We start from the raw sequence: 20364 nt of genomic DNA, 5'->3' as shown, positions 1-20364 counted from the left end.
TACCTAAGGGCAGCAGAGGCCCTGGTGGGCCCATTCTGGACAGTGAAGGAGGGAGGTGGCAGGGCCTGGCAGAGCAGTGCCAGCCCAGAGCCCCCGTCTATCAGCTGGCTTGGTGTCTTCTTCTATCTCAGGTTCTTCCCTGGCAGGGGAGCAGCACCCTGGCCCGTACTGGGGTACGTGGCTTCGGAATGCAATGATTCCACCTGGCAGTCCCCTCCAACCTTCTGTAAGTTAAGACCAGGGGACTGGATATGGGTCAGGGATGGCTTTCTGGGCCATTCTCATGTGGCCTTCAAATTCCTGCCTGCATCAATTATTGGTCCCCTACTTCCCCTTTCTCCATCCAAAGCTGCTGTAAATGAGGACGTCTTTTATTAATAATTAACATAAGCATTTGTTTTGGACAAACGGTGATCTTATAGGACATTCTTTTCTGTCTCTGAGTTACTAGCGATTATTAGCTTTCTTCTTTTTTGAATTCCAGACTCAGGAGGGGAGGGCAGGTGGTGTCTGGGGTGAGGGGTTTGCTCAGACTAATTCCTCTGCAAATTTCTGGTTTGGTTGTCTGGCCTATAGCTTCCCCATCCCACACAAATATTCCCAACTTCTTCCTGCTGTACACATGTAATTGCTGCCTGGGATTTCTTTTTAATGGCTTAAACCTCCCCACCCATCTATAACCAACATTTCAACTAGAACTAATGCGAAATAATGGTGGCCTGAGTAAATTTCACAGCCTTTCTGTGAAATATACAAATATGATGTAAGTACTGCATAGAGCATATAGTCAATAATCCTATATAATAAAAGCCTAATATGCAAATCGACCAAACTGTAGACCGATCAGTGGAACGACCAGTCGCTATGACATGCACTGACCACCAGGAAGCATATGCTCAACGCAGGAGCTGCTCCCACCCACAGGCTCCAGGCTAGCTAAGGCAGGTGCCAGCTGGGGGGCCACCCCCAACTGCCCCACCTGTCACCTCACAGATCACCCTGATCACCAGCCAGGCATAGGGACCCTACCCATGCACAAATTTCATGCATCAGGCCTCTAGTGTTGTAATAACTATGTATGGTGGCAGATAGGTACTAGACTTCTTGGGGGGATAGAATCACTTTATTATAAGTTATATGAATGTCTAACCACTATGTTGTACACCTGAAACTACTTCAGTTGAATGCCAACTGTAATTGAAAATCACTTAAAACTTTTTTTTAAAGCAATAAATAACCAAATAAGAGAGAAAGAAATATAATGTAAGCCACACAGGTAAATTTGTGTTTTGTTTTTAATTACAGTTAACACAGAATATTATATCATTTGCAAGTGTACACCCCATTAATTAGATATAATATAAAGTACTCAGTGATCTCTCCAATAAATCTTGTACCCATCTGACATCTAATATATAGTTATTAGAATATTACTGACTATATTCCCTATGCTGTACTTTACATCCCATGACTGTTCTGTAAAAACCAATTTGTACCTCTTAATCCCTTTACCTTTTTCACCCAACCCCCAACTCCCCTCCTATCTGGCAATCTTCAAAATGTTCTAAGAACCTGTTTCTGTTCTGCTTGTTCATTTATTTTGTGTTTTTTAAATTCAATTGTTGATAGATATGTATTTAGTGCCATTTTATTGCTCATATATTTAATCTGGTTTCTTCTTTCTTCTTCTTCTTCCTCCCCTCCTCCTCCTCCTCCTCCTCCTCCTCCTCCTCCTCCTCCTCCTCCTCCTCCTTCTTCTTCTTCTTCTTCTTCTTCTTCTTCTTCTTCTTCTTCTTCTTCTTCTTCAAGAACACCCTTTAACATTTTATATAATAATGGCTTGGTGGTAATGAACTCCTTAGCTTCAATTCTAAATGATAGCTTTATTGAATAGAGTAATCTTGGTTGTAGATCTGTGCTTTTCATCACTTTTAATATTTCTTGCCACTCCCTTCTGGCCTGCAAAGTTTCTATTGAGAAATCAGCTGACAGTTTTATAGGACTCCCTGGTAGGTAACTAACTGCTTTTAAGATTCTCTCTTTGTCTTCAACCTTTTGCATTTAATTATGATGTATCTTGGTGTCGGCCTTTTTAAAAAAATATATGTTTTATTGATTTTTTACAGAGAGGAAGGGAGAGAGATAGAGAGCTAGAAACATCGATGAGAGAGAAATATCAACCAACTGCCTCCTGCACACCCCCTACTGGGGATGTGCCTGCAACCAATGTACTTGCCCCTGACCAGAATCGAATCTGGGACCTTTCAGTCTGCAGACCGATGCTCTATCCAATGAGCCAAACTGGTTTCAGTGGTGTGGGCCTTTTTGAATTCATCTTGTTTGAGACTTTCTGTGCTTCCTGGACTTGTATCTCTATTTCTTTCATTAAACGAGGGAAGTTTCCCATCATTATTTTTCAAATAGGTTTTCAATTTATTGCTCTCTCTCTCTTCTCCTTCAGGCACCTCCATAATATTGGTATGCTTAAAGTTATCCCAGAGGCTTCTTAAACTATCCTTATTTTTTTTTTAATTCTTTTTGTTGTTTTGATTGAGTATCTTTTGTTTACTACTTATATTCCAAATCACTGTTTTGATTCTAGGTTGTTGATTTCCTATAAATTATTCTTTTTGTTGTTGTTGTTGTTGTTGTTAATCCTTACCCAAGGATGTTTTTTCATTGCTTTTCGATAGAATGGGAGGGAAGAAGGAGGAGAGAAACATCAATGTGAGAGAACACATCGATTGGTTGCCCCTCATATTTGTCCTGACTGGGGCCAGGGATCGAACATGCAATAGACCTGTCCTTGACTAGGAATCAAACCTGTGACCCTTCGGTGCATGGGCTGGCTCTCTAACCACTGAGCAGCACTTGCCAGGGCAATGCAAATTCTTCTTTATTGCAGTTGGTGTATCCTTCATTTCTGTCTGGTTCTTTTTATGGTTTTCATGTTCTTTTGAATGCTGTTAAGTTCTCTCTAAGTTCATCTACTCTTCCTTTAAGTTCATTGAGCTTCCTTATAACCAGTGTTTTGAATTCTGCATCTAGTAGATTGTCTCCATTTTGTTTGGGGGGTTTTTCTGGAGTTTTGTTCTGTTCTTTCATTTGGGATGTTTCTCTGACTCCTCCTTTTGGCCACCTCCCTGTTTGTTTCTATGAGGTAGAACTGCCCCGTCTCCCCAGCTTGACAGAGTGGCCTAGTGCAGTATGTATCCTGAGAGGGCCAGTCACCTATGCTGGGCACTCCAGGTGGGCTGGTACACCCTCCTATTGTAGCTGAGCCTTCATTGCTGCTCAACTACAACAATAGGTAGGCTTTACCCCCAGACCCCCTGGCAGCCCGGAGGCTGCAACCTCAGTGGAGGATCAGCTGTGCCGGGCCACTCCACAGAGCAGGACTTCCCTCAGCAAGCAGGGCTCTGGTGCCCGCTGCGTCTGCTCCTTGAGCCACACAGGTAATTTTAAATTGTCTTGTAATTTAAAAAATAAAAAGAGGCCGGGACCGGTTTGGCTCAGTGGATAGAGCATTGGCCTGCATACTGAAAGGTCCCGGGTTCGATTCCGGTCAAGGGCATGTACCTTGGTTGCGGGCACATCCCCAGTGGGGGGTGTGCAAGAGGCAGCTGGTCGATGTTTCTCTCTCATCGACGTTTCTAACTCTCTGTCCCTCTCAATTCCTCTCTGTGTAAAATCAATAAAATATATTTTAAAAATAAAATAAATTAAAAAGAAGTGGGTGGAATTAAAGAATTTATATTAAAGAATGAATGATGAGATACCTTACATTCTTTTTTTTTTTTTTGCTTTTGTGTTGACTTCAAAACCTGGTGTGTAGTTTACAGTTAGAGCCCATCGGGCACATTTCAAGTGTTCAGCAGTGGCCACATGTCGCTGGCCTCCCTATGGGACAGTTCAAGCACATGGAGAAGGCTTGGCTTGGTGGGCGGGAGTGCAGGCTCTGCCATCTGGGCGCTCGAGTTTGAATCTTGGCTCTGGCATCCTCACTGTATGACGTCCTCTATAAAACGAAGGTATGAGTAATGCCAATCTTAAGGGGTTGGTATGAGGACAGATAAAATAACATAGTCCTTGGAAGGCTTTCTGCATGGATTCTGGCGAACAGTAAGTGGCAGTCAGTTTACAATGCACATGCTTCCTACTAATGTGATCCTGGACAAGTTGTCTGGCCTCTTTGATGATTAGTTTCCTTCTCTGGAAGACGGGGTGATAATAATACCTCCTTGAGAAGATTGGCTGGTACAAACGTAGCACTTAATACATGTTCATTTCCCCCCCTTGGATTCAGGTGTCAACAGACAGAGAAATAGCCAAAGGGCCTGCAGAGCGGGCACAGAGGTAAGTGGCCCTGGATAGCTGGCAAACAGGGTGGTCACGAGGTAACAATACCGCAGGCCAGCCTCCAGATGGCTCCAACCCACGGCGGGCAGCGTGGGGAGTGCCCACGGGGTGTGTTTCTCAGGTAGTTCCTTTACTAAAGCTGTACAACAGCAAGCAGGTCCACTGTTTTACAGGCGGATGGAGGATGTATCTGAATCTTCTATGACATATCCCAATGTACGCCTAATTCAGCAGACAGCAATCAGTATGTTAAAGCTACGGCAATGGCTGCACTCCCTTGGTATTATGTAGAAGAAAAACAAATAAACTACTTCTTCATTATACAATTCAACTTCTCTAATGGTAATGTAATGGCCTTGACTGCTTTCCTACTTAGAGGTTCTGTTTTTTCATATTTAATGGCTTATAAAGGTTTTGAGAAGGAAAACTTAAAAACGTTAATTAAAACCACATCCTAAAATATCTTTCAGCTCCTCTGCATGTTTGTTTATTTTTTCTTACGGTTGATTTGTTAAGAGCCTTGGAATTACCCAGGAAGAGCTTGTAAGGATGTTTGAAATCCGTGATTCAAGCAGGGAGGAACACGCGAGTGAGGGGATTGCTCATGACATCCCAGCTGCCCCCACTGCCTGCTCGGGCCCTTCCCGCTGTGCTTCCCGGAAATGCTGCAAGCCTCACGGAGGGCTTTCCTGTCCCTTCGCACCCCAGCGCTCCAGGAGGCCGGGCCCCAAAGCCAGTACAACTGCCATGGAAAACAACATGCATCTAGTGGGCTCTGACATGTGGAGCCAATAGGTATTTGTATGTTTGCAATGTGTGTTTTTAGATAAATAGAATTGGGTATTTAAATTAGCGTATTTGTGACTTTAACAACATTAATATTTACCTTCAAATGAAAACTCTCAAAATTCAAAACAACAAACAAGACAAATAAAAAAACAACATGCATTTAGGCTTACATGGAGGGTTCATCCATGTCTCCCACCAAGGGGAAGGGAAGTTTTGATAAGACACAAAACACTGCTTGGCTTTACCTCCAGGGACTTACCCCCTCATAGCTCTGTCTCCTCGCTTCTCAGGAATTCAGTACAATGACATGTAACAATACAAAACAAGACAAAGCAAACAGCAAAGACCCTTTGCTAAACTACATGAATCACTACCTCATGTTATCTTCTAAAAAGTGACAGAAACCTGGCTTTGTTGTTGTTGTTGTTAAATTACAGGAGTTAATGTGATTGTTTAAACGAAGAGAGTTAAGATGTTGTCTTACCAAAATGGAAATAAAATTAACTTCTTGACTCTATGCATAGAAATGATATTATACATGTCATTCTAATGATTTCAGTAGTATTAGGCACATTTTGGAGGAAAAGTGTTCCTGATGAATAAATGTACTTTTAATTCATTTCAAAGCAGTGATTTGAAATGACTTGGGGAAGGTAGGAGGGGCATAACCGCAAAAACATTACTTAAACCTTGACTTTTTTTCATCCAGAAACCCCAAAAGGTGTTATTCATTTGATGTCCATTCCCCGTTTAAAAGAGGGACCAAAATCGCCTTACAGCTTTCGGCTCGGAGGAGGCTCAGGTGCAACTTTCTTCGGTTGTCCCGAATCCATGCTCATCCGACACCAGCTGCCTCCACCATGCCGCCCAAGTTCGACCCCAACGAGATCAAAGTCATATACCTGAGGTGCACCGGTGGGGAAGAGGGTGCCACGTCTGCCCTGGCCCCCAAGATCGGCCCCCTGGGCCAGTCTCCAAAAAAGGTTGGTGATGACATCGCCAAAGCAACTGGTGATTGGAAGGGTTTGAGGATGACAGTGAAACTGGCCATTCAGAACAGACAGGCCCAGATTGAAGTGGTGCCTTCTGCCTCTGCCCTGATCATCAAAGCCCTCAAAGAACCTCCAAGAGACAGGAAGAAGCAAAAAAACATTAAGCACAGTGGAAATATCACATTCGATGAGATTGTCAGCATTGCCCGACAGATGCAGCACCGATCATTAGCTAGGGAACTCTCTGGAACCGTAAAAGAGATCCTGGGGACTGCCCAGTCTGAGGGCTGCAATGTTGATGGCCACCACCCTCATGACATCATAGATGATATCAACAGTGGTGCAGTGGAATGTCCTGCTAGTTAAGAACTACAAAGGAAAAAGGAAAAGAACTCAATTAAAGATCATTATGACAAGCAAAAAAAAACAACACACACACAGAGAGGCTGGGCTCCCTTAGGCACTGCTGGCCCAGCCCAGAGTGGGAGGGTGACTGGTATCAGTGTCCATTGTCACGCCCTTGATTAGACCGCTGCTTCCTTACCTGTCCAAATCCCACCCCATGCTCTGTACCTGGAGCAGATACTCGAAACATATTTGTCAATAGAATGGCCGCCATGCCGTGCAACTGGAGATGACTAAATGGTTCGCGGCAGGACACATGGTATTTATACAAATAAAAGAATCTAGTGGAACACGCATGACTAGGCCTTTTGGGATTACTGTTCCCAGAGGTGGACTTACAGTAAAGTGGATGATGCTTAAGATTCAAGGCCCCTCATTTGCATAGACTGCTTCTGAGGCCCTGGACCTAATTTTATATTTGTGATTTTGTATGATTCTTCTTAAAAAGGGTGTCCAAGTGGCCTAAGCTTCGGGCCTCACAAAGCCTGGATCTGCTCTGGGCTGTTCCGAAAAGCCACCTATACATGCAATCTTGGGTTTTTCTTCCGTCATTATGTTAACTCCTATTAGGCCTTCACTTCCTAACTTCTAAGAATGAAAGGTCCTCGGGTCCTACCTGGAATAGACGTTGAAAAGTGAGGCACAGAGGGGAAGAGGAGGCAAATGGTCTGACCCTGGCCCTGGCCTGACTGCACACCAACAGCTGGTCTGTGACTTCCGTGAGGAACTTCCCCTCTGGGCCCACAGTCTTCTCTCCTGGGAAATGAGGCAGGCAGGCAAAAAGCTCTCCACGGTGCCCTCTTGTCTATAATTCCAACGCCCTCATTTGTGCAGCTGGCCACCTCTCACACCCGCTCTTGCCGGGTGCTCACAGCAGCCCTGGGGAGTACTCAGTAGAATGCTCTGGCAGGCATCAGACTTCTAACGCCGAATTCTTCCCGCTGTACCACATGCAGAGGTTTGCCAGGCAAACAGTAAACAAGCCTGCTGCCACTGCTTCGATAGATTTCAAATATGTGCCGTTGTCATCTGAGTCACAGGAGCCTGTGACATGGGCCTGCGATGCAGCAGGTCCATGAGGCAGAGCTCCTTCCCCATGAGCGAGTGGCCCTGGGTTTGAAGTCTCAGCTGACAGAGCCCATCTACAGGGGAAGGCCTGGCGCTTCACCTGCCTCCATCCACAACCAGGTTTCCTTTCTCCGTAACTTGGCAGCCCACTGCTGACAGCTCGACAATGATCAGAAATCCCAGGGACTGGGACAAAGCTCCAGAACCTCAAAAGTTAACTTCTCGGAGAGACTGGGCTCTAGGAATCTCTAATTCTGACAGCTTCCCAGGTCATTCTGATTATCTATCTGACAGGGGTCTTCAAACTTTTTAAAGTGGGGGCCAGATCACGGTCCCTCAGAGAGCTGGAGGGCCGGACTATATGAACTACTAATTCCTACTGTAACACCTCGGCTGCGCTCACTGCCCAAAAAACCTGGCGGGCCGGATCAGACTCCTCTGCGGGCCGCATGTGGCCCGCGGGCCGTAGTTTGAAGACCCCTGAATCAGGTCAGGTAATCGCTGTTCTAAGTAGTTTCCTCTGTCCTAAGAAGCCTGAAAATTCAACAGTGCTTGAAACAATCTATCCAACTGCCCTGATGCGTCTTGCCTGGGGCAAATAACTACGGAATCCAGCCCCATCACAAAACCATCTGTTAAAGGATTCCATATATATGAAATGTCCAGAGCAGGCAAATTTCCTGATTAATGTCGTCAGGGTCTGGGGAAAGGGAATTGGGGGTAGCATGAGGGGATAAAGATTAGGGGGTTGTGATGGCTAAGGGGAATGGGGTTTCTTTTGGGAGTGATACAAAATGTTCTCAAATTTGCTGTAGTGATACAAATATAATAAAAAAACATTGTAGACTTTAAGTGTTTAATATGTAAATTATATTTTAATAGAACTATTATATACTTTTTTTTAACCAGCCCTAACCTTCCTTCTGCCTCCTCCCTCCACACACACCATGTCAACGTGTGAACATTGACAGGTCAGTTACAAATGCCCAGTTAGTAAATGTCCTACATGTGTGGTGGCACTCAGCCCCTTTTCACCTCACTCACCTTTTGACCACCAATACCCTTCCTTCCCCAGCCCTCCAAGACCAGAGAAACCAATTCACCCTGGGCTGGTGGCACCACCTGGTGGCCATCCTGGGAAATTCATTACGAGATATTTCTGCACCACCTCCTGTCACCATTGGTGGACCTCAAACACCAGCCATTCTCCCCTCCTATCCTTTTCCAATTTCAGGGGTCAATTAATTCTAGTTTAGTAAATCTCCAGTTTATATACAAGCATTCCCTTCCATCGCTTTCCCCTAGCTCTTGCCCAACGTCTCCCTCTACTGCTTATAAGTCTGTGCTGTGAAAAGGAGAAATAGCAAATCATAAAGTGGGTGGACACGATTAGAGCTACTAAAAGGACAATCCATCTCATTATTTCAGAGAAGCAGAACAGCAACAGGTAGATAACAGATGGAAAGATGGCCAGTTTGTTGATAATCAAATTAAAACAATGAAATGCCTCTTTTTTTTTTTTTTTTTTTTTTTCTGTAAAATAAAGCCATTTCTTAAAAGGTGAAACTCATAGTTGGCAGGAGAGACAAGATTCTTATGAACAGATGAAGAGAGAGCAGCCCCATTAGCCCAACATTTACAGGGAGTTATGTGACAGTGTGTAGGAAACCGAGCCTAGAAGTTCACATGGAACTTGACCCACTTTCCCCCTCTTCCCTTCCCCCCTCCTCCCGCCATATATACCCTAGGGAACTTGTTGGGAGGCTACATAAAGATTTCTGTGCATGAAATAAGCCAGAGAAAGATAAAATCACATGATCTCACTCATTTGTGGAATATAACGAACAACATAAACTGATGAACAAAAACAGATCCAGAGAAGCATAGATCAGACCGTCAAACCTCAAAGGGAAGGTAGGGGAGGGTGGGGGTAAGGGGGAGAGATCAAACAAAGGACTTGTATGTGTGCATATAAGCCCAACCAATGGGCACAGACAACAGGGGGGTGAGAGCATGAGTAGAGGAATTGGGGGTAATGGGGGAATAAGGACACATATGCGATACCTTAATCAGTAAAGAAATTAAAAAAAAAAGATTTCTGTGCAAATATGCTCATAGAAGCAATGTTTATGATGGAGACAAATTGGAAAATGATCCCTAAATGTCCAATATTTGGGAAATGTTTAACTAAACCATGGCATAAACAGATAATTGGATATAATGCAGTTACTAAAAACAACAGTGATTTTCTATGATATATGGGAAAGCTCTTGATATATCAACAAGCATAAAAAATCCAGATAAAAATATTTATTATGATTTTTAAAAGGTACACCTATCATAGAAAAAAAACACTGGAAGAAAACACACCAAATGTCAAAAGTGGATATTTCTAGGGGGTGCAATTATAAACATTTTAGTTTCTAAATAATCCACATGGTGTTTATAATTTTACTAGAGGCCCAGTGCACAACATTTGTGCACAGGTAGGGTCCCTAGGCCTGGCCAGCAATCAAGGTCGATCAGTTTCCTTGCCTCTCAGCCTCCCTGCCTCCTCCTTCCCTCCCTCAGCAACCCCCTCAGCTGGTTACCTGAGCGATTGAACTCCCAATCTCCTGAACTCTCAAGGAGACACTTTGCATATTATCCCTTTATATATATAGATAATGAGGAAAAAATACTATGCATAGAAGTAATCCATACCACCTGTAGTCTTTTTATAGGTACTCCACATTTCCTTCCAAATGTGCAGTGACAGGAAAAATAAAGCATGCAGAACAGCTGTTTTCCACAGGGGGGCGATGTGGCCACACAGAGAACATCTGACAGCATTCGGAGACACTTCTGGTTATTCTCCTGGCACTGAGTGGGCAGAGGCCAGGGGTGAGCCTCCAGACAGAGAGTTTTTCAGCTCCGTGTCTAATGTGCTGAGAGAAACCCCATTCTACTGTATAGTCACAAACACGATCCAAATCTAGACCCTATCTCCCCAACTGGGCCTCAACTTCCCCTTGTAAAAGGGAACCACCTCATAGCATTTCTGAGGACAAAATAATCATGTATATGTGCCTGGCACATAGTCCTTACAAAACAAATATCCGTTCCCTTCCCCTAGAGCCACATTTAAAGGAAGAACACTACTATTCATTCTTGGGGAGGAGAGGGGAAGATACCCTGTTTCCCCGAAAATAAGACAGTGTCTTATATTAATTTTTTCTCCCAAAGTTGCGCTAAGTCTTATTTTCAGGGGATGTCTTATCTTTCCATGTGCTAGGTCTTATTTTCGGAGGATGTCTTATTTTCGGGGAAACACGGTATTATAAAGCAGTGCTTTCTAATCTCTTTATTACATTTTACTCACTTCAAACATAATTTTGGAGTCACGTAAGCTTTGATGTGCTCCCCCCTGGTTCTAGAACATTAATCTTCAGGTTGATAGGATGAAAAATGAATCGGGGTCTACAATAGTGACAGCCTAGCACTCGGGGAGGCAAATACTCCAAGTACTGGGCTAACGGAGGCGACAAGCTGATCTTTCCCAACACTGACACTGCCCACCTGGGTCCACCCTGCGGATGAAAAGCTGGGGGGAGGGGGGGGTGCGGGGGGACAGGTAGGGGACAGGGAACCAGAGGAGGTGAGCATAGGTGTCTTGCATGCGTCTCTCACCAGCGGCCAAAGCCACATAGGAATGACTTGGCGCTCATCCATCCAGTTGTGTTTCCTGCACTTTTCCCTACACTGTTTATAAATCTGAAAATAATAACGATCTAGAGAGAGCAGAACTCTAGACCCAGCCTGCCCTCATTCCCAATGGCTTCCACATCAGAACAGTGGGTGGGCCCCACTTGGAGCAGGGAGGGGGCGGGAGGGGGAGAGGTGAGGAAGAGGGGGGGGGGAGGGAGGGAGGGAGGGAGGGCAGGCTGCACTCGGAGAGGGCTGCTGCATGAGAACTGGTCATTACACTCCGGTCACAGGCCTGGATCTCCCGAGCTGACCACGCCCTGTAGCAGCGGCATCTTGCCTGTCCATAGCCCAGACCCACAGGCACCAAAACTGCCCATAAAGAGTTAGAGGCGCTGACCAGGCTCCAGGGCGCTGGAGACAGACCTAGTTAAATGAGAACAAACCGCCAAAACCTCCCTTCACTGACAGTGCAGGGCTGAGGGGGAGGCAGGGGGAATCCTGTCCATGTTAGTGCAGGCATCGCTGCGGGCCAGAAGCCTCCCGCCCCTCCTCGGTTCAGAGAAGTTTCCAGGCGGTAGCACCTGCGTGGCTGCCATAGTTTTGCACACTCCATTGACCGAGGACTACCCAGAGTCTGGACAAGCTGAACAAGGACTCCTTCCCATCATTTGCTTAAGGATTTAAAAGAAAAAGAAGAAGGAAAGAAAGAAAAAGACAGGAGAAAGACCCACTGGTTCAGTTCAGGCGATGAGCACCTTTGGTAGCTTTTGGCAAAAGACATGACCCTGGCAGGCCCACAGAGCCTGCTGCTTGGGAGGGAAACGTGCCAGGGGCCTGTTGGCTCAGGCCTGAGGGGCTGTTGGACCAGCAGGATGGCATCAGGAAGGTGCTCGGCCTCTGCAGAGCAGAAGGTCGGGGGGACTACCTGCCACCTCCGGGGGGACATGGCCGTGGCGCCCTGGGCCTGCCAGGAGTGCCCGCGAGAAGGGCCGTCGCCATGGGCAAACGGACCCTGGAGAAGCCCCACGCTGCCCTGTTCAGTCCAAATGCAGAGCCTCTGTCCACATGAGTGTAGTCTACTGAACTTGGGAGCCGATCTGACCCTCTGGGAGCTCACAACCAAACGTGTGCCGATGAACCCCAGGTCATGTCTGACATCGTTAACGCTAGTGCCCGTGCCAAATGTGCGAGTGCGTGGCTGACACAGAGAGGACTGTCACACGCACCCTGCCTCTGCCTGTGCTGGGGGCCGATCCCCTCCCTTCTCCTCAGGAACTTCTTCCACTCTCTCAACTGCTCCTCATCCACCTCTTCAACTCGCCCTCCCCCCTGGTTCTTGCCAATGAGCACTTAGACAAGTTTAACTCTCTCAAAGAAAACCTAAACAAAACCCTCTTCATCTCTATGTCATCCTCTCCTCCACTCCAGCCCCCAGCCCCCAGCCTCCCAAAAGTGTTATTATCTTCTCCTCCTGACCTGGAAGACTCGGGTAACAGACTTTTACACCTTGTTTTCTCTGTCTCCTGACATGTGACCTCTGACCCCACCACCCCACAGGGCTTTTAGTTCCATCCAAGCACCCAGTACCTTCTGTGTGGCTACACCCAGTGAGCACGTCACCCGCAGTGGTTCCTATGTCACGTGACCTCTCTGCTGATTTGGACTATGGTTACCACTGCCCCCTCCTGAAACCGCTGTCCCCTTGTTTTCTTTGCACTTCACCTCTCCAGTTCTCCTTTATTCCCAGTCTTTCTTTCCAGACTCATCTATCTGGCCCCATGCACCAACTCTTGCAGGCCTTTTTCTTGGGTGCTCTGCTCCCCTTCCTGGTACTCAGCAGGGTCACCTCGTCCACCCCTATAGTCTCAGCCACCACCAGTACGGGGATGACCCCGAACCTTTCCCTCCTCCCTGGCATCCAGGGGATCAGTGCTCTCTGGATCCCCACACCTGAGGAGGGCCCAGGACCTTACACACAACCCAAAGCAAGTCATCATTTCATCTCCCTATTCTGCCTCCTCCCGGAAAAACAACCCAGACCTCCTGCTGTCCCTTTTCAGTTTCTTATCACCATCTGTGCAACTTCCCAAGAAAGAAAAACTGGAAATCATCCAGGGACTTGGCTTTAAGGATTTGAGTTCAGGGTGGGCTTAACAGAACCCCAAAGGACACGGGCAAACTGGAGGCCCTGGCCCACACAAAGACAGCCCTCTCACCCACTGCTCTCATTGGTTCCTCAGGATGGGGGACAGATTTTAGTCAGAATACCTGGAACAAGAGTCAGCCCCACTCCTTCCTCCCAACTGCAGGAAGATGCCAGCCAGAGACAAATTGAAATCTCTCCACCCTCTGATCTTCAAAAGGGAAGCACTATTGCCCCCCAGTGGCAAACAGGAGGCACTGCAGCTCCTTTACCAAGGCCAAAGGTCAGCTAAGTAGAGACTTCTTAGCATCCACTCCTTTATCTTACCAAGGACTCTTTCTCCACTTGTATGTACTAAGGAAACAATCTCAGTTCTCCTTGTTTTGAAATAAAATAATTAAGTCCCAAAAATCAGTATTATAAAAAAATAATTTTGTTATTTTTATGTTTGGCAATACAGTGTTTCCTCAGTCTCCATGGGGAATTGAGAGGCTCAGACTCAGTGGTTGCTCAAGTCCCTTACATAAAATGTAGTATTTGCATGTAACCAGCATGCATATACTTAAAATCACCTCTGGATTACTTACAATACCTAATACAATGTAAATGCTATGCAAATAGTTAATGTTCTGTATTGTTTAGGGCAAGCATGTCAAACTCGCAGCCCGCGGGTCGCATGCTTCATTTATTTGGCCTGTGTTAGTCTTTGAGTTTGACATGCTGGGGTTAGGGAACAATGACAAGAAAAAGGTCTGTCCATGTCCAGTGAAGACACAACCTTCATAGGCCTAACTACATAGCACACATTGGCAACAACGTAACATTTTTAAGAAAATATTTTTAATCCTTGGGTTAGTTGAATCTGTGGATGTGGAACCCGTGGATACAGATTTAAAATTATTTGAAACCATTAAATGCCAATATTCATAAATTTCAGTCTCAGTAGTTCAGCGTCTGGTGTTTCCTCAGTGCTAGATGTCAGGTGGCCTAGAATGGTGACGAAAATGAGCCAGTGGCCCTAAGGAAAGAACTTCTTGTGCCTGAGGCTGCTAACACTCTGAAGAAAAGCACATTTCAGACTGGATTCATTAAAGACCAACTGCAGTGTCAGCTGGCAGAGCCAGTTCTGCCTCCCAGAGTCTCTATCTCATAGCAAATGCTCTCTGAATCAATCCCGGGGGCAGGAGCAGCTTTCCTAGTTTCTGGGGATAATAACTGAACCACTATTAGCTGTGCCATAGGGACCATGAGCAGCTGTGCGGAAAAGAATGCACGGGAGCTCATCTGAACTGTATGGCTAACCGGAGGAGTCACCAAACCAGTGTCAGGGGAAAGCCACTAAAGCCCTGGCTGGTGTGGCTCAGTGGTTCAGCATTGGCCTGTAGGTCCAGGTTCGATTCCGGGTCAGGGCACATGCCCAGGTTGCAGGCTTGCTCCCCAGTGGAGGGATATAAGAGCTGATCGATGATTCTCTCTCATCATAGATGTTTCTATCTCTCTCTCTCTCTCTCTCTCTCTCTCTCTCTCTCCCTTCCTCTCTGAAATCAATAAAAAAAAATTATTTTAAAGGATTGAACATGTATTGTTGATAACTTCCAAAGTGAGTGGTGGCAGGCCCAGAATACAGGCCCACAATACAGCACCTATTTATTGCCGTGGGAGAGGGGGCTGGAAGCCCCACTTCATAGATGAAAAAAGTAAAGCTCAGAAAAGTTGCCAAGATCACCCAAAGCCAGTAAATAGTACGGCCAACACTCAACCCCAGATCTCTGCTCTTAAAGCACAATTTTTTCCTCAATAAAACACCACAATGCTTCTTGTTTGTCTTTGTGTTTTTGCATTACATTTAAAAAATGCTCCTTACCAAGCCATGTGTAAGGTGCCTATGGAGAAATAAAAAATAACCCCTAGTCCTCTCTGGATGTTTTTGGTAAATGCTTCCTCCTCAGAACTCAGCAAGCAAATAACCAGGAGGCTGGCAACCAGGTGGCAGGATATATACTTTGGGTCTAGTTGGCCCCCTGCTGGTTTAGTTCCAGAACTGCAAATAGTCCTTCCTGTTCCCTGGCAGTTGTATGAAGGGCATAAACCCTGTGCTATGCTGATGGGTAACAAAGTCAGCAAGCAAATATCACAGAGCTCTTGGCAAAAATTTCTAGGTAGTTTAAAAAAAAAACAGAATAGAAATGGAATCAACAGATCCAGATGTCAAACAGTATTTACATACTTATTGCCTCTAGATATATTTATTTTTCCCTGATATCACATATTCAGCTTACTGAATACTGCAGGGATTCCAAATGAGTCACCCCATGATATGCCTCTGTGGTTTGCAGATTATCTAGAGATAACAGTCAGCAAGAAAAAGGGGACCTCAGTCCCACAACAGCAAGAAACTGAATCCTGCCAACAATCTCAAAGAGCTTGGATGAGGACATGAGCCCCAGCCCAGACTGCAGCTATGGTCAATGCCTTCACTTCAGCCTCCAGGACGCTGAACAGAGGCAGCCCAGCAAACCCATGTCGACTTCTGACCAATGGAAACCACAAGATAATACATGGCTATTGTGATCAAGTGGTAATTTGTAGCAGTAACAGAACACCAAAACACCAGCCAGTATTCATCCCTTGCACAGATGCTGTTATGGGGAACCTAACATAACTAGGACCTCATGTTACCCCAAGGTTAATAGTAGAAACAGAACGATTCATTTTGAATTGTCCTAACCCATATTCTTTCAAATCTCCATGCCTTTTCACTTGCCATTCCTGGGTGAACTCCTATTCAGACTTCAAAACCCAGGTCAAATGTTGCTTCTTCAAAGAAGCATTTTCTTACAGGCAACCCAATCCACTTCCAAGCAGAATGAACTACTATTCTCTGCTTCCAAGGCAGCAGCTTATCCATAAACCTACAAAACACTTGCCACGATATCGTGAAACCTGCCCTCCTCCCAGCCCCCAACGGTGAATCTTTAGGGCAGCACTGCCCCAGTCTCCTGCCCAGTGCCTGGCATATAGTGGCTGCTAAATAGTTGGCTATCCAGGGAAGAAAATGAGGCTCACAATCCACACAGGCTTTTGACGCCAAGGAGCCGCTGTTTTTTCCACATAGATGATCAGCCCTCAGGTATTAATAGAAACCCAGAAAGCCTTCTCCATGACAACGGCTGGGTGACTAACCTAGCACTTACTGCACTAAAAGGGCAGATATTTACTGTCTCCAAAGAGCTGGTCAGAAATGGAGAGGGGCGCTTAAAGCACCAGATGACATGAAGCCTTTTCTGATTCAAGCCCTTTGCTAGGTTGCTATGCTTGTTGATTCACATCATCCATGCTCATCCATTTCACAGCTTAAATGTCAGGCAAAAGAGACAAGAACTTCACAGAGCTAGTTTTACTCAATGGCTTCAAACGATGGGTAACAAGCCAGAAGCGAGAACTGTATATTAACATTATCCACAGCACTCACAGGACTCCATGGCAGAAAGCATTTTTAGGAGATTAAAAGTTCAGGTAAAATTATGTATCATAATCCACAGGGAGCAGCATTTGCTGGGTGTGTGTATTGAGAAAGCTCAGGGAAGTCATTTGCATTGTTCCTAGGACCCTCTCCCTATAGTTAACCTACTGCACTACCCACACTAGGGCTCCAGCTCAGCAGAGATCATTCTGATTTGGGGAGGATACAAAGCAGGCATGGAGATGAGGGGCCTCTCCTGAGAGCTGGATTCCGATTTTCTCTGTAAATAAGTCACTCAACAACAAAGTGCTGCTTTTCAATAAAAAGTATTACAACCACTTTGCCAGACAGAGAATTTCTGGGAAGAAATGGTCTTGCCACATGAAAACAAGTAAACATTTTGTTATATTTTTAAACATTTTTGAACAGTTTCTGACATAAACTCTTAACTCTTAACATCAGTGCCTCTTTTGGCTCTTTTGGGCTTATATGACATCATCCCTAAGAACCAAATTGGAGCCTGCAGGTCCTATACTTGAAAATCCTATCTAATAAAAGAGTAATATGTAGATTGACCATCACTCCAACACACAAGATCAAGATAGCTGCTCCCATGTGGTCAAAGATCCTACCCCCATGTGGACACAAGATGGCCACCACAAGATGACCAGCAGGGGAGGGCAGTTGAGAGGAACCAGGCCTGGAAGGGAGGACAGTTGAAGGCGATCAACACTGGAGGGGAGGGCAGTTAGAGGTGACCAGGCTGGCAGAGGAGAGAAGTTGGGGGCAAACAGGCTGGCAGTTAGACATCAATCAGGCTGGCATGGGAGTGGTTAGGGGGTAATTAGGCTGGCAGGAAGAAGCGGTTAGGGGCAATCAGGAAAGCAGGCAGGCAAGCAGTTGGGAGCCAGCAGTCCTGGATTGTGAGAGGGATGTCCGACCCCTTGAGAGGTCCCAGATTGGAGAGGGTGCAAGCAGGGCTGAGAGACACCACCACCCCATCCCCCCCACAATGCACAAATTTCGTGCACTGGGCCTCTAGTCTTTTATAAGTAGCCAGCTGGGAACACAACTTCCCAAAGATCAATCAGTATGGGGAAGGCCTGAGCTGAGTGCCAGTGTTTCTGTGGAGCTGACACAGGACCTATATTTTCATGTGGATATATACATGTACATACTGTGTAGGGTAAGAACGGGAAAACGGAGAGAGGAAGCAGAGTTTCTCCATATGTACTAATGGCAACTTTAGAGTGGCGGAGCACAGTACATACCTTCGATGCTCTGTGGGCCCACGAGATTCATGGCCTGGTGAGCTGGATACTCCACCCGCGGCCTGGCGATGCCCAGCTGCTCCATAACACCATGGAGCAGCCTCTGCATGTCTGTTTCTGAGACCCGGTCAGAGCTCCTTGGGCTATAGGCAGATGTTGAAGTCCACCCAAATGTCAACCAAAACATAAGGCCAGGTAGCATGGTGGAGACCATCCCGGAGACCATTTTTAACCTGCAGAAATCAGATCAAACCGTATCCATCGGCCAATTGGCAACCTTGATGATGCAATCATGCGAAGTACTAATTTGAGGACCACCTAGAGAGGGGAAATTCTAGGAGTCTGCTTTTGCCTTGAATGTCCACTCCAGCTGGGACATCTGCTGTGGGAAGGTGTTAAACAAACCAAACAGTTCGAGGAGCCGGTTCCTCCTGACGTGCCTCCTTGGGAAGATCAGGCAGGAACGGCAGTTCTCAGTCATCTTTTACCCTCCTTGCAGCTTCCTGCAAGCTGGGCAGCACCCCTAACCCTGCCCCCCTCTTCCTCTTACTAAAACAAACAACAAAAATTAACTTGTTCCAATTTTGAGAAAGGGAGAGGGACATCTTGAGTCTGGGGTGGAGTGGGGGGGAGGTGAGGGAGTCTCAGAAAGAAGGTAGGAGGTAAAGAATCACAGGAAGGCTAGATGGTGGAAGGAGCTCTTTAGCTTAGCAGACATCTAATACATTGAGATCCTGAGAGGGAATAAAAACACACGCTGCTCAGGTCTGCCCTGCAATCGGGAAGGAGAGATGAAGCAAGCTTGCTCTGTCACATGCAAAATCGGGTGATTTGGGGCAAAATCCTCAGTTTTCTTCTCTGCAAAAAGGGGATGAGAAAAGCATCTGGCTTATAGGATTGTTGTGAGCAGAAGTGTGGAAATACCTGTAAGGAGGACTGGAACCATGTTGGGCACAGAACCCCTACATTGCTGTATTATGGTGGCAATATTACCTCATGGTTCTGGGCTTAGAATCTAGGCAAGGGAGTGATGCCAGGGAAGACGGACAGGTGAGAGAGGGAAAAACTACTCTGCGGAGTTGCTGTCCTAAATGTCAGTAGAGCCTGAGGCCTGCAGAACAAGGGGACACACATTCACGCAGCTTCCCTCTGCAGCTGCTGTCATGCAATCCCTTTCTTTTTACATTCTCTATGCATTTCCCCCTGAAACAGAAACATTCATAACCCTTATCTTTTTCTGTATATAAAAAAAATGCCTTTTCTAGCCACGTCCGGACACAAAACCTGTTCCCCAAAGAGCAAAACCTGCCATTCTGGCATTAAGGCCAGAGGCAGATGCCAGCTGCCAAGCCATCTCCATGTTTCCCTCCTCAGCACCGAATGCAGGATGCTTTGTTTCATTTACAGGCCAGCCAGCACAGTTCTGGTGTGACGAACTACACAGCCCCCTTCTTTGGTACCCCTTCCCTCCTGTCTGTAGCCGAACCTCCTAACCCCGCACCCATCCTTTGTCTGCCCCCAGACCCCCTCCGGCTCAAAGATTTCAGGACGCCCTTCCCGACTGCCCACCCCGAACCTTCCAGTCGGTGCGGGGGGTCTGGGGAGGTCTATCCCCAGCGCAGGACTCACCCTGGGGCAGAGCAGCCTGCGCGGTCCGGTCTGGGCCTTGCTGGGGGTTGGCAGGGAGCGGCGGTCTGAGGCTCCGGTGCGTCACACCTCTCTCCGCATCGTGGCTCCGCCCCGGCCCGCCCCCGGCAGGTGGAGGCCGCCCCGCAGGCTCCCCAGAATGAGCCAGATGCTGGGCCTCCCACCCGGAGCCACACAGCTGTCCATCGGAGCACCCCACAAGCAGGGCTCCTAGGTCCTCTCCATCGACCCTTATGGAAGTATTATAACCCACCGTTTCTCATGCCATTATCTCAACAATGTGACAGGTCTCCACTGTGTACTTTGCCCCAACAGCACATCCTTAATTCTGCCACCTTCTGGCATTTTGTGTGTATGTTTAAGCCTTTCAGCTTTAAGAAAGGGGACAATGGTAGGGGAAACACAGGTGAAGTCTTAAGAACTTTTAATGATGGCAACCACAGGGTAGGGTATATCTTCAAGGTAAGGTGCTTTCAGTCCTTTCTTTGGGAAACAGGCTATTAAATAGAAAATGCTAGCAACGTCTGTTAAAGTACTACA

The 20364-nt window shown here is 46.4% G+C and overlaps 2 protein-coding genes across 4 annotated transcripts in view; one reads left to right on the top strand and one right to left on the bottom strand.

Annotated features, from left to right (window-relative positions):
- The window catches only part of SCG5 (secretogranin V), a 56389-nt gene extending 36456 nt beyond the window's left edge, over positions 1–19933 (bottom strand). For 2 of the 3 annotated variants that reach the window (XM_036446846.2, XM_036446855.2), the window contains exons 1-2: positions 19807–19933; positions 18178–18410 (exon numbers count right to left, since the gene is read on the bottom strand). In XM_036446846.2, the coding sequence (XP_036302739.1) occupies positions 18178–18403 (226 nt within the window). In that variant the 5' untranslated portion in view covers positions 18404–18410; positions 19807–19933. Of the gene's footprint in view, positions 1–18177; positions 18414–19806 lie in introns of all 3 variants that reach the window. The other variant, XM_045583837.1, reaches the window with a different exon arrangement.
- Positions 5964–6521, top strand: LOC118724008 (60S ribosomal protein L12-like). Its single transcript, XM_036446869.2, has one exon. The coding sequence runs from the start codon at positions 6009–6011 to the stop codon at positions 6504–6506; it is 498 nt and encodes a 165-aa protein (XP_036302762.1). The 5' UTR covers positions 5964–6008; the 3' UTR covers positions 6507–6521.
- Positions 19934–20364: the final 431 nt, after the last annotated feature.

This window comes from Pipistrellus kuhlii, unplaced genomic scaffold (assembly GCF_014108245.1).
Source record: "Pipistrellus kuhlii isolate mPipKuh1 unplaced genomic scaffold, mPipKuh1.p scaffold_m20_p_1, whole genome shotgun sequence".
NCBI classification, from domain to species: Eukaryota; Metazoa; Chordata; class Mammalia; order Chiroptera; family Vespertilionidae; genus Pipistrellus; species Pipistrellus kuhlii.
This window is presented reverse-complemented; position numbering and strand designations above follow the sequence as displayed.

Bases quoted from the DNA above. Each gene is read 5' to 3' on its own strand.
- LOC118724008 (XM_036446869.2), top strand. From the start codon at position 6,009: ATGCCGCCCAAGTTCGACCCCAACGAGATCAAAGTCATATACCTGAGG.